Raw genomic sequence first — 13,625 nt, 5'->3', positions numbered from 1 at the left:
TGTATAATTTTCTTTGTTTTGTGCAGAATATAATACACTGCTCCCAAGTGGCTCATGCCGTCTTCTTCTATCAGGTTTGTTTGATATGTCTCCTAACACCCTATTAGGTGCTCTCTTCTTAGCTGACTTTAAGGTCTGGGTTCCTGAATTAGACTGAATGATGGTGTCTAACCAAAAAGCAAATAGATTTAGGACATATATATTATGTGAAATAAGCTGAATAATAAAATACAATATCAAAAACCAAACTTTACTAAAAACATACTTTTTGTAGCTTCTCTTCTTATGTCGGATAAAAAGGTATCTGCTCCAAGTTGAGCATAAGATTGACTTATTCTGACTGATGAAAGGTTTTGAACATTTTCATCAGCCAATGTTGCTGAAAATTGTGTATGAATAATTATATGAGTACGATAAAAAAGACTATCTAACGAAAGCTGAAAAAAATGAAGCTATGTTGATAAAAACTGATCACATTTGATTGCTTCGGATCTGATAGAACTTAGGAAATCCTTGCTGGCCAGTGAGGAGGTTGACTGTTTAATTGGTATATCTGTTAAATTTGCTCCATCATTTATCAAACATTCACTAAGTTCTGCAGTATATTATAGGATACATTTAATACATAAGTCAGATTTATATAAAAAAAAAAAAAACACGAATATGTTAAAATGTACTATCAATATACCAGTTGAATTTATATATCCCTGGCATTGAGAGGAGTGAATGGATGCAGTAATTGGAACCGAGCATAAAGAGTATGGTTCTTGAGAAGACAATGATTGTCTAACACAAACAGGTGTTAGATATGAGTTCTCATCTAGTGAACCTAAAAAACAATTATAAAGTTCTAAATTGTACATTTAGAAAAACATAAAGCAAAACTGTAAACATCATAAAATTAGCAGAATGATCAATATAATGATTTACCTGTATCAGTTACTGATAAATTTTTCCCTCTAGGACAAAGAGACTCTTCTAACACCACAGGAGTCAAATTTGTTATGTCTGTAAATACCCTACCAAATATTGACTTCACAGGAACTGATGTCTGCTTTTCAGATGAATTAGGTTGTTGCAAATTACTTATAACTCTGGATTTAGGTGTAGAACACTTCCTCTTAGAAGATGGAGTTACGTCAGTTAAACCTTTATCAACCAATGAATTTCTTTTCTTCATTTAGAAAACGTTTCTGTAATCAAATAATCAATATTGTTTCAAGGATTAGACGATTAAACATGTAGGGTCTGATATCTTGCTAACAATAAAGTCTGTTTTGTCAAGAATCAATTAGATATTCTTGATATATTTTAATGCCAAAAAAGAATATTATCTCGTTGCTATATACCTTTAAAAAAGGAATCTATAATTAATTAGTTAAAGAAATCTTCATATTTTATTTCCTATTAACAGGTTATGATCAATAAGATGAGTAAGTCCCATTACGCAAGGAACAGATAACTTATCATACGGAAAGGTTAGTTATTCTCAATTTGATAAACTTTTAATTGTATGTAGTAGTTGTAGTAAGTTACCATATAATGGTTAATGATAAATAAAGCTTCGTAAAAATGTATTTTTTTCTAGAATAGTAAAACAAAAAGTTTTAGAAAATAGCTTGAATCTATCATGATATAGATAGAAGTATACGTAATAAATCAAAGTTTGACTTATTACATATGAACCCGGGTCCTAGCTTAGTTACCAAATGTTTGCATAAACAAAAACAAAAGAGTTCAATACTGAAACTGAAATACGAAAACATAAAACAGAACATAATTAAACATAGGTCCTCCACCAAACAGCAATGAACATCTACTGGTTCTCTGCAACCACCTCCATCATGACATTGTCATCGTCAGCTCTTTGCATCTCCATGAAATCATGACTGTGTAAATTCCACAAAGAGTGAGTGTAGAAACACAACAAAAGAAGGTAGTTTTTTGAATCATAAGCTAGAATTGAATCTTACATGTATCTTGGGACATCTACATCCGGAAACCTTGGGTTTAGGTAGATCTGGGAACAACCATGTTCACTCATTAAAACATTTGAACCTATATTCATGGATGAAAGTGCAGTATAGTTAATAACAAATATAGACAGAAGTACTCTGTTTAGACTGAGCAATACTCTTTTAGACTGAATAAAACCGCTAACTTGATACCTTTATATAAAAACACAAACACAAACACAAACAATAGATATGAACTGTAAGGAAAACCAAAACAAAACCAATAGAACAAAACAAATTTCCCGGATTTAAAAAAACAGAAGCAAATGTTGAAACTGTTGCCTTAAACCACTTATTAAAAACACAACTCCAAAAAGACAAAACATTGTTGGATGTCAACTACTTCATATTCTTGTTCTTCTGCTTAATATCATAACCCTTGAACTATAGACAAAACAAATTATCCTCATGAAAGTTGTATAGAAAAACTTACCAAAAACCTCTGTGATTCTCCAACCTCGGAGAACAGCGACTATAGGTTGGTAGTTGTAAGTAATCTTACTAATCTGTTGAGCATATTTGTTTACAAACAACTCACAGCACCTACCAACAGCACAGCACTTGATCTCCAAACCCCTATAGTATGTTTGAACAAAACTTTTATGTAAAAAAAGAATTTCAAATGATATGAAAATAACAACAATGGATTTTACAAACTTAATTGAAGTCAAACTTACTCATAGTCCACTAACTTGAAAGCCACATATCTTGACTCATAATCTGTCCCTCCATTCTGACAGACATAAGGAAACCGTTTGATGGTAGTCACAGCCTTGACAACACCAATAGCATCTAAGGACATGATATTAAGATAAAAAAGAGTTCAGTAAGGTTTTTATAATCTAAAACTGTCTAACATTAAAAAATCTCTTACCAGTCACAAACTCTTTTTCCTCTTCCTGTGCAAATTCAACAGTTTGTGGGAAAACAAAATCAAAAAAACTGTAAGGACATTTTACAGTAATAGGCCACATGGTAGTGTCTGCGATGCATTTGATTTCGACTGGGAAGCAAGAATATTTGGTTTTCTTCTCATCAGGGCGCACAACCTCAAAGTCAGACATGCGATACCATAACCCTGGTTTCAATACAGCCAGGAAATTCCAGTGGTAATGGCGATTTGGAATGGTTGCATCGATCCTGTTTCCCTTTTGAAATCAAAAATTTTGGCATGAGTTTTAGCAAAACAAAGAAACATTCTATAAAAAAGAGCAAGAAACGTATAAGTCATAGAATTTTATACCTTCTCGTCAGCCAATATCATTTTGATCTCTGTCCTCCAAGAAGAAGTAGGTTCTTTCCATAAACTTAAGATCTTCACATGCACCAACCATCTAGTTGAATGAACATTCAAATCAGAAAGATAATGATGAGGTTCCATACGTTACAGCAACTTTTAGAATTGCGGAAAATGTTTTTAGATTTAGGGTTTCCCTATGACTAATTCTGTGGAGATCTTGTTATATATTTATGAAGAGAAGTTCCTTAGCAGTTATATGAAACGTTTAAGCCTAAAAAAACAATAAAAGTTCAATATTATCTATAAGTGATGATTACATATGGACTGACATTAGCATTGAAAATGGAAACGTAATAATAACAATGATTTGATAGATTTAGAGTTTCCATACTTCTCTCACCGGTAAGATTTTAATTCTTTAAACCGTATATTTGTTATTATTTTTCTGAAATATTAATATATTTACTCTTTGTGTATTTGGTAAGAGGAGAATATTTGTATCTTACTCCTGGTCCAATAAACCGTAAAAATTACATATTTGATTCATTTTGACAGGATTAGGTGCATTAACCTTATGGTGCAGTTGGAAAATACATGCTGAAGAATACCATAAAAGTAAGTCTTTTTTTACTATACGTGAATGTTTAGCTTCTTGGAACATATCTTATACATCATATATCGAATTAAGATGAAGAATTCAACTTAAAAACTTAAAGAACCAATAGGGAAAAAAACAAATGAAAAAACTTATACAATTAAGAAAAAGTTTTTAGAGAAATATCAAACCAACATAATAAGAACACTGATGTATGTTTTCCAGTGATTAAAGAAACATTTAAAGAAACATTAAACAACAGATATTAACTGTAATAAAAACCAATAGAAAAATCAATAAAACCAAATAACATTCCAAATTTTAGAAAACAGAAGCAAATGTGTAAACTGCTAACATAAACCATTTATTGAAAACACAAATCTAAAAAGAAAAAACATTGTTGGATGTCAACTACTTCATATTCTTGTTCTTCTGCTTAACATCAGAACCCTTGAGCTTGTCCAAATTGACTTTGTCTTCATCAGTGTTCTCTTCATGCTGCTTCAGAGCAACACACTCGAGCTTGACTCCATCGACTTTATCTTCATTAGTCTTCACACCCTTCTCTTGCTTTATCTTCACAACGTTGATTGACTCAAGACAAAGTTTCTTAGTTGTAGAGGAATTATCAGCTGGTGACAGAGAACTGTCACTACTCCTCTTAGAAGATGGAGTAGTAGTCTCTGAAGGCTCTCCAGAGTAGGTAAGCAGCAGGCTCCCCTGAGTCTAAAACATAATAAGATTAGGATTATTGATATATCGAATTCTTCTCAAATCATAGGGGGTAGGACCTCAGACAAAATTTATAATATTCCATACCTGATCAATTGAATCATCTGGTAGATCTTCCTCTCCAACACAATCATTAGCAAGAACTCTGGATACCTTATAAGTATCCAGTCCATTCCACACATTTTCATTCTCCACACAGACCAGATACTGGTATGTCTTACCAGTCAAATGTCTGATCGCATCAGGTAGGTTCTCTGGGTCCTCAAACTCATCGAACGATCCATCAAGGAGACTGTTTGCTGGACAGCCAACAATCTCAGAAGCCATACTATCAAAAAGCATCAGCTTCATCTCACCAGTTGAATCCATTACTTTAACATGTAGCTTGTACCTGTTGAGTTCATCGTTACAATTAGACATTTCAGTAACAAATAAATCATTAATATATCAGTAGATTATGAACCATACCTTGCAACCACATTGCACACAGGTGATCGGCAAGAGTCACACCAGAATTGTGGCTTGAGAGAAGTTGTGACAACCTTAGACACTTTCTTATTGCATTTCCTACAGGCAATATAATACCACGACCAATCTCTGTCAATATCATATATTGTACAGAGCACCTTAACCCTCCCAGTCTGAAAATAGGAACATTTAAAAGTTGGTTAGAATAAACTATGCAATCAAATTAGAATGTAATAGAAAAAAAGAACTATTACATCAAACATCTCAGCGACTTCTTTGATGGTCTTCTTAGGAAACTGAAGATAGAAATCCCCTGTAGTCAGCTCGATCATTTCCTGCTTTGGTTTAGACTCAAGAAGAGTAAGAGCAAGCCCATCTTTTGGTAAACTTTCTTTGAAGGCAACAATCTCAGGGATGTCTGGATTGATCAAGATCTGAGATGTATTGAAAGCATTGGAGATACTCCTTACATCTAGAAAGCAAAACATAAAGAAAGTGTCAGCAGCTCAATTTTTAAAAGATTTAAAAAAACTATAAGTATGATATTAATACCAAAACAAAATACCTTTGTAAGTCTTGATCTTAGCATATCTCACCAAACATATGACCATCTCACCAGCAGAAGCTTCACAGGCAGAGAAAACTTGTTCTGCAAATGAACCCCATAGAGTACAGGGTAGCCTTTCATCCCTAAATATTGTAATAGCAATATTAGATTCAAAAATAAGACATATTTAATTTTAATGCCGACAGAACTAATGAATGAAACTTACGTATGATCCCTCAGTTCAAAATCAATCTTTTTAGTAGGTTTATTTTGCACGTCGATAGTCTCCATTTCACCAACATTCACGATTTGACCGACAACATCTTGAACCAAAAGAGAATATCAAAACGTCAATATATATTGCATAAAGGATTAGATAAAAATGAAAATATAGCTAATATGAAAATGTACCAATCAAGTAGTTCTGGTTGAGACCAGCAGTTAAAACATCATTGAAAGGAGTCAATGACAGGTAATAAGAATCAGACAATGGATCCATCCTCACAACTCTTGTTTGCGCCATGAAGCCCATTTTGTAACGATGATCAGTTGCTTTGAACTGACCAGTTGAATAAGTCAATCCAAAGTTTTCAATAGCCTTCCACTCTCCTGGAACCATGAGCTTCTCAAAACGGTTGAGATGCTCTCTCTTCACAGACGCATGGATCTTCTTGCCCTACCATAGAAATAGAAATATATTAGTATATCATTAGACAACTTATTTTAATATATTGAACTAATATAGACATGTCAAAGAATTCTTACTTTGACATCAGACAGAACCATGTCGAAAGTCTCACCAAACTTTGTGGTAAATGTCTTCCAGGTATGAAGGACACGGACCTGAACTCTCCAAGTGGTTTTGTATGGTTTGATGTCATCGAGGTAAGCAATTGCTTGAGCCATTTGTGATATCTAAATAAGAAGGATGCTAAGGTTAGAGGAATTTGAGTGATGGATTGGAAATGAGAATGACGTTGATATTTATAGCATTCTAGGATGCTAGGGTTTTTGGCTCCAATAATTTTAAAATCTAGGAGAATATCTTGGAGACAAAGCATAAAATCAAAGATACTATTAACAAAATATATTCGAATTTGGAATAGAATTGAATGATTGGCTATATTTAGATAAATGATGAATATTGTAGAGTTGGTTATGGTTAGGATTATATTTATGAGAGATAGTAATTACGATTTTTTTGGGATTAGGCAATATATGATCGAATTTGTAGTTATTATGAGAGATAATTACATTGAATTTGCAGTTATTATGATCGAATATGCTCATATTTAGATACCAAAAATGAACTAAATTTACAAAATAATTTGAACGGCTTAGATTGACTTATGTGGATGCTAAACCCGATTAAGAACTTGACTATGTGATTAAGAGTTAATTACTCCTAACCCACCCGAGTATTAACACGCGGATCTCTTAAAGTTTAATGAAACTTTATGACCAAAATGCCCTTGTCGATTTTGATTAACAAAGAACAAAATCCAAAATTGAAATTGAAATTGAGGCTAAATTTGACCATTTTTCAATTTGTACTTCCCTTTTAATAATAAGGGGATAACCATTTTAAATAAAATTAGGTTGACCCATCCATCACTAGCCTAAAATGAAAACAAAGAACCATTCAATAATTTAATAACCATATATTCGAAAAAAATGTACTTACTCTGTTTCAAATTATATGAAGTTTTAGCTAAAAACACATTGTTTAAGAAATTTAATATATTTTTATTTTTTTTGAAAAAGTAAGAAATTTAATATTCTTTTTAAAGTTATCATTTAATATTAGACTTTTAAAAAATCAACCAATTACAAAAGAGACTGCATATAATCTATATAATAAAAAATATGAAATACATTTAAAATTGTATTGAAACTTGTAAAACATCTTATATAATGAAACAATAAAAATTCAAAAACATCCTATATAATGAAACAGAGGGAGTATCATATATTTTTTTTCAAATGAATTAGACCGCCATAGTTTTGGTTTTGTTTGTTTATTTTTTTCTTATCTCGACGATCATTTGGTTTGAAATGATACAAATTTTGCAATTAGGATATTTTTTCTCTAAAGCAGATAAATATTTGGGATTTGGAAATGTGGGATTTGGAAATGTAGATATTTACATTTTTGTCCTTAGCATGCATGCAGCTATTTTCAGTAAGGGTTTAATATCTAACGCATTATGAGAATTTTAATTTTCTTTTCATATCAATTTATATTTTGTAACTATATTACCCATGGTTGGAAAATAAAGAACGTTTATGGTATATGATCATGAATTTTCAACACTAGAATTATAAATTTACAAGTTTATATTGCAATCCATTAAGTTTCGTATTTCCCTAAATCCCATTTGGTACTATAGATGGTTACAAAAAGACACAGATTCGAATGTGATGTTAGTGATTTTTTCCCGTTTATACTATATTTTTTTTTTCTATTATTTGCATGATATTTGTATTCGGATTTGGGAATGAAAATGCACAAAATAACTCTGTTTTTCTCATGTTTCTAGTTATAATTTTCTTTCTACCAAATTAATCTTGATACACACACATATATAGTCTTTGATTACCAGAAAAAGAAACTTGATCCAGCTCTTACACACCCAAATAAAAAACAAAATTCCATAACCAAAATTTCAAAGACTAAAGATTACGAAGGAGAAACAGAGGATTTTTTTCTTTTATCAAAAAAAAACAAAAACAGAGGATTTTCTTTGTTCTTGTTCTTGCTGGATTTTCCCGGGAAACTCCAATCTTTCCGGGGAAAAAAACATTCAGATCCAAAGAAAAAGATGAAGTTTGGAAGAGAATTTGAAACGCAGATGATCCAAGAATGGAAAGAAGCCTATATGGATTATCGTTCTCTTAAATCAATAGTTAAACAGATCCTTCGTTATCGCCTACAAAAACAACAACGTCCTCCTGCTCCTCCTCCTCCTCCTCCCAACGGGGACACCGTACCGCTCAAAACAGACAGCGGAGGAGGCGGAACAGGCGCAGCAGGATTATCGAGAAGAATCTCTCTTTACCGCGCATTTAGCGGTCTAACAAACCGAGCTTCTCGTTCTCCGAAAAAATCACACAAACATCATAATCCTTTAAGCAGCAAACGCCATCATCATCATCATCATTATCATCTCTTTGACGATGACGAGGAACAGGTCATTTTGATTAATGAAGACGAGACGTCAAGTTATACGACGACGTTTCTTAGCTCGGCAGAGGAAGGAGGGGAGATGGAGGTTCAGTTTTTTCGGCGACTCGATGGAGAATTCAACAAAGTTTTGAGATTTTATAAGCAAAAGGTTGAAAATGTAATGGAGGAAGCTGATGAGCTAAGCAGACAATTAAATGTTTTGATTGCTCTTAGAGTTAAAGTTGAGAATCCTAATGTTCATCTTCCTCCTGACCTTAATAGCGTCGCGAGTGCTCCTGCTTCTCCTCATACAACAATGAGGACTCCAGGTTTAGTTAGCTCCATTTCATCAAATTCTTTTATAGTTTTATCTTCTTTTTTTTTTTGTATCAGAAAAGTTTTTAAAACGAACCAAGAGCGTGTGGTCTAGTGGTTTGTTCGAGTGGGTGAGGATTTTCCTAGTGGGTCTAGGTTTGGGAATGAGTCTCACCATCTACAAAATTGTTGGAATACCTTTCGGCTACTATAGAAGTCTTAAGTTGCAATAATACCCGGCTTTCTATAGGCTTCCGAGTCGGAGATTAGTCTAGTTTCGGCCTAGGATCTACCTCGGTTACAAAAAAATGTTTTTAGTTGGTTAATCAAATTAGTTTGAAGGGTGCTAGAAATTACATGTGTTAAGACATGTACAAGAAGTAAATTTTCCCGCGTTTAAAGTTTTTATTTTCTTAATGTAAAGTTGTTAACTCTCTGCATTAAGTGATGTTTAATCAAACGTTAAGCTTCTGATAAAGGTTGATGTGAATATATCTGATATTGTAGCCACTTCACCAATGGATGTGATCAGAGAAATGGAACAAACAGAAGATAAGAAAGTATTTAAACCTGCTCCAGTAGAAATGTTGGATCATATAAAGCTCAAAATTGAGCCGGAAACTCCGTTGTCAACTCTTAAATTGATGATCCTCGGTCTCCCAAGTGAGCAAACCTTCAGCAAACCCGAGCTTAAGAGAGCTGAGGAACTTATGAACCGTGCTTTTGTTGAGTTCTATCAGAAACTTAGGTTTTTAAAGAGTTATTGGTAAGAATATTTTTATAAAGATCCTCTGGTTTCTCAAAAACTCTGTTTCTCAGCATCTCTCTTTGCAGCTTCTTGAATCAATTGGCGTTTGCAAAGATACTAAAGAAGTATGACAAGGTTTGTAATCTTTTCACTTCGAATTTTTTCTGTATTTGTTCTTTTGTTCCTACTGTGATATCTGTGTATTGTTTCCGCAGACTACTTCGAGGAATGCATCAAAGCCTTATCTAAATACAGTGGATCATTCGTATTTGGGTAGCTGCGATGAGGTTAATACATATATTTTCAGATCATCTTTTCTTTAAGTTTAGTGTTAGAAAACCAGACTTATCTTGTACATTTTCAGGTCTCGAGGCTCATGTCGAGAGTAGAAGCGACGTTTATTAAGCATTTCGCCAATGGAAATCACCGAGAAGGAATGAAATGTTTAAGGCCTAAAACTAAGAGGGAGAAACACAGAATCACCTACTTCCTTGGTACTCAATTCATCATTTTAAGTTCTTTTATAAATAAAACTGAAAAAGAAAGACATTTTCTCTTTCTCATAGACTAAAACCTCATTTTCATATATAGGCTTCTTTTCCGGTTGCGCTGTGGCTCTCGCCATTGCAATAACGGTTCTTGTACATATTAGAGGCTTAACAAAAAGTGAGGGCCGGCATCAGTACATGGAGAACATTTTCCCTCTTTACAGGTCCGTTATAAAGTTACATTCATCCTTTTTGAAACCGAGGAATAGGAATCCTACATCGAAAGAGAGATAGAGAAAAAGTAAATATAAAGTACATAGAACAATCCGATTGTCAATTAATTTTGAGTTAGAACCTCAAGAAACTTAATAAATCCTACGATTTTCTAACACTTTTTCCGCAGCTTGTTCGGGTTTGTTGCGGTTCATTTGTTTATGTATGCGGCAGACATATATTTCTGGAGTCGATACCGAGTAAATTACCCGTTTATCTTCGGGTTTGAGCAAGGAAATGATCTTGGTTATAGAGAAGTTCTTCTCGTAGGCTCTGGTCTAGCAGTTTTAACATTCGGAGGAGTCATCTCAAATCTCGACATGGAAATGGATCCAAGAACCAAAAGTTTCAGTGTCATCACCGAGCTCGTTCCTTTAGCTCTTCTAGTCGTAAGTTCTTGAAATTAGACCATTGATATCAATCTTTAACAATACATCAACATTGTTAGATCTGAGACGTCTTTTACTTATGATCGCAGTGCTTGATGATGGCGCTGTTCTGTCCATTCAATATAATATATCGCTCAAGCCGATATTTCTTTGTTGGAAGCGTCTTTCGTTGTCTTTTAAGTCCTCTCTACAAGGTAACGTTCAATCCAAGAAATAAAACCTGAAAAAAATGTTACATATAGTTCGTGAGTATGGTTTCCTTTGCCAGGTTATTCTTCCGGACTTCTTCCTCGCAGATCAATTGACAAGTCAGGTACAAGTTGCTTGGTTTAGCATCTGGTTAATCTATATGTTTTCTTCTTGACAGATCATTAATTAGGTTTTTGTTTCACAGGTCCAAACATTCAGAAGCTTATTGTTTTATGTTTGCTACTATGGATGGGGCGGAGATTTTAAGAAACGAACACACACATGCTATGATAGTGAAATTTACAAAGAACTCTACCTTGTCGTCGCCATTATTCCTTACTGGTTCCGCTTCGCTCAGGTACTTAGAAAAAACAAACATACTTTACATTAAACCCGCCACTCTTTCTGTTGCTAAACATGTAAATGTTTCCGTAGTTTACATTGAACCCGCATTTCTTACGGTTTCATAACATTTTCAAAATGTTTAAAACTACTTTTGTTTGTTTTTTTCTCTTTCAGTCTATTAGGAGGTTGGTCGAGGAGAAAGACAAAATGCACGGCCTTAACGCGCTGAAGTATTTGTCGACTATATTGGCGGTTGCGGCTAGGACAATTTTTGAGATGAAGAGAGGGACTTACTGGCTCACGGTGGCTGTAACCACTTCGAGCATTGCCACGATTTTCAATACTTATTGGGACATTTTCAAGGACTGGGGTCTCATGAACCGCAACTCCAAGAACCCGTGGCTTCGTGACAAACTCTTAGTCCCTTACAAAAGCATCTACTTCATTGTCATGGTAAACCAAAAATAAATAATAAGAAAAAATACACTTTTTCGGGTTTGAATTGTAGTGTTTTCGCGGGGTTTCTAACAGCTAGATTGTGATTTGGAATAAAGGTGGTGAATGTGGTGCTGAGGCTGGCATGGATGCAGACGGTTCTTGGGATTAAAGAAGCTCCATTTTTGCACAAAAGAGCTTTGGTTGCTGTTGTTGCAAGTTTAGAGATTGTTCGTCGTGGCATTTGGAACTTTTTCAGGTTCGATTGTAACTTAAAACCCGATTTTCAGGTATTTTGATCGAAGAAAAAGATCGGAAGATAAAATTTTAATGATCTTTGTTTTTGCAATCAGGTTGGAGAATGAGCATTTGAACAACGTGGGGAAATATAGAGCCTTCAAGTCTGTACCTTTGCCTTTTCAAGAACTTGGAGGAAGTAAGACTGTGTAAATAAAATTTTAATTCCAAAAAACAAAACAAAAAGCAGCTAAATTTGAATTAATTCCTCATCTACATCATATGAAAAATGACTCTTTCCAATTTTTCAACAAATTAAATTAATCTCTCTGTGTTTAACCTTTGTGAATGTAGCAAATTAATGATGAATACACCAAATATATAATGGGTTTCATACTTTGAACAGCTTATTCAATACATATCTTATCCACACATAACTTCAAAAAATTAACAATGATAATAAGTACATCGGAATAACCAAGAATGGTGTATGACGAAGATGAACCAAAACCTAAGTGGTGGTGGTCCAGTGGTTTCCACTTGCAGAGGAGCGACTCTGTTGGTCCAGGCCAGGGATCGACTCTCTGCAAGCGCGACACTCCTGGATTTTATCCCATTTGGCCACTGCCACACCCTTAGCGATGGGATAACGTGAACCCGGTATGTAAGGCCACCAGGACCACACTTGAGGGCAATGCCCAATACGGTGCTAGTCGGGACCACAAGTGGTGGGCCCCGGACAACCTGGTTAAAAAAAAAAAACGAAGATGAACCAAAACCCTTGTTTAAAAAATCACTAGGCGTTAATCGGGCGCTCGGGGTGGGCCTAGCGCCTAGCTGAAAAATCGGAGATTAAACGGGAATTAATCGGGATTATTTTTTTGATATTTTTATCATATATATATATATAACATTTATGCAAAATTTACTAAAATATTGGTATGTTCAATGTAGTTTGAAGAGACTCTACTCAAAATTTACTAGTTTTGTTAGCAAAATTATAAATATCTAAGTTATACTTAGTTATTACCATGATATTTCTTTTATTATTATTACAAAATAAAAATTAGATGTAAAGTAAAAAGTTATGCACACAAACTAAATAATATAAATAAAAAATAATATGGTCGTTGGAGAAATAACGTGATTGTTGGAAGCAAAAGACAAAAGGAAGCAATTAAAACTAAAAGTCCCACATTGGTTAGTAGAGTAAAAGCTTTTGGAAACTTGTCTTATAAATAGTAGTAGATGGTTTAGCTGTAAATCAATAAATGAGGCCTTGAGCAATTAAGGCCCAAAATGTGTAAAAATTAGTCCAGTTTTTTTTTCTTCCATTAATCGGTTAATGGGCCGATTTTCAACGATTAATGGACTATTAGTCCGTCAACGATTAAATTGGCCGATTATTGAAAATCGCGGCGGTGTTACTGGGCGATTAATCGC

At 34.0% G+C, this 13,625-nt stretch overlaps 2 protein-coding genes across 2 annotated transcripts; one reads left to right on the top strand and one right to left on the bottom strand.

The window, feature by feature from the left end:
* Window positions 1–4,149: 4,149 nt before the first annotated feature.
* Window positions 4,150–6,515, bottom strand: LOC110227998 (replication protein A 70 kDa DNA-binding subunit B-like). Its single transcript, XM_021024004.1, has 8 exons — window positions 6,363–6,515; window positions 6,009–6,273; window positions 5,824–5,920; window positions 5,616–5,740; window positions 5,305–5,522; window positions 5,051–5,223; window positions 4,670–4,973; window positions 4,150–4,576 (listed from the first exon to the last, which is right to left on the bottom strand). Exons 1-8 carry the CDS (start codon window positions 6,501–6,503, stop codon window positions 4,262–4,264), a joined length of 1,638 nt encoding a protein of 545 aa, XP_020879663.1. The 5' UTR covers window positions 6,504–6,515; the 3' UTR covers window positions 4,150–4,261.
* Window positions 6,516–8,301: 1,786 nt separating this feature from the next.
* On the top strand, window positions 8,302–12,521 carry LOC110228094 (phosphate transporter PHO1 homolog 9). The gene is made up of 13 exons (XM_021024241.1): window positions 8,302–9,092; window positions 9,586–9,844; window positions 9,913–9,961; window positions 10,042–10,113; window positions 10,191–10,320; window positions 10,418–10,538; window positions 10,718–10,976; window positions 11,066–11,170; window positions 11,245–11,289; window positions 11,371–11,523; window positions 11,685–11,963; window positions 12,065–12,204; window positions 12,299–12,521. Exons 1-13 carry the CDS (start codon window positions 8,420–8,422, stop codon window positions 12,393–12,395), a joined length of 2,382 nt encoding a protein of 793 aa, XP_020879900.1. The 5' UTR covers window positions 8,302–8,419; the 3' UTR covers window positions 12,396–12,521.
* The last annotated feature ends 1,104 nt before the right edge of the window (window positions 12,522–13,625 follow it).

This window comes from Arabidopsis lyrata (assembly GCF_000004255.2).
Source record: "Arabidopsis lyrata subsp. lyrata unplaced genomic scaffold ARALYscaffold_5, whole genome shotgun sequence".
Lineage (NCBI taxonomy): Eukaryota > Viridiplantae > Streptophyta > Magnoliopsida > Brassicales > Brassicaceae > Arabidopsis > Arabidopsis lyrata.
This window is presented reverse-complemented; position numbering and strand designations above follow the sequence as displayed.

Bases quoted from the DNA above. Each gene is read 5' to 3' on its own strand.
- LOC110228094 (XM_021024241.1), top strand. From the start codon at position 8,420: ATGAAGTTTGGAAGAGAATTTGAAACGCAGATGATCCAAGAATGGAAA. The intron at 9,845-9,912 runs GTAAGAATATTT...CTCTCTTTGCAG, and splicing joins AGGTTTTTAAAGAGTTATTG to CTTCTTGAATCAATTGGCGT. The intron at 9,962-10,041 runs GTTTGTAATCTT...TTGTTTCCGCAG, and splicing joins TACTAAAGAAGTATGACAAG to ACTACTTCGAGGAATGCATC.
- LOC110227998 (XM_021024004.1), bottom strand. From the start codon at position 6,503: ATGGCTCAAGCAATTGCTTACCTCGATGACATCAAACCATACAAAACC. The intron at 5,741-5,823 runs GTAAGTTTCATT...TACAATATTTAG, and splicing joins TTTGAACTGAGGGATCATAC to GGATGAAAGGCTACCCTGTA. The intron at 4,974-5,050 runs GTATGGTTCATA...TGAACTCAACAG, and splicing joins GTGTGCAATGTGGTTGCAAG to GTACAAGCTACATGTTAAAG.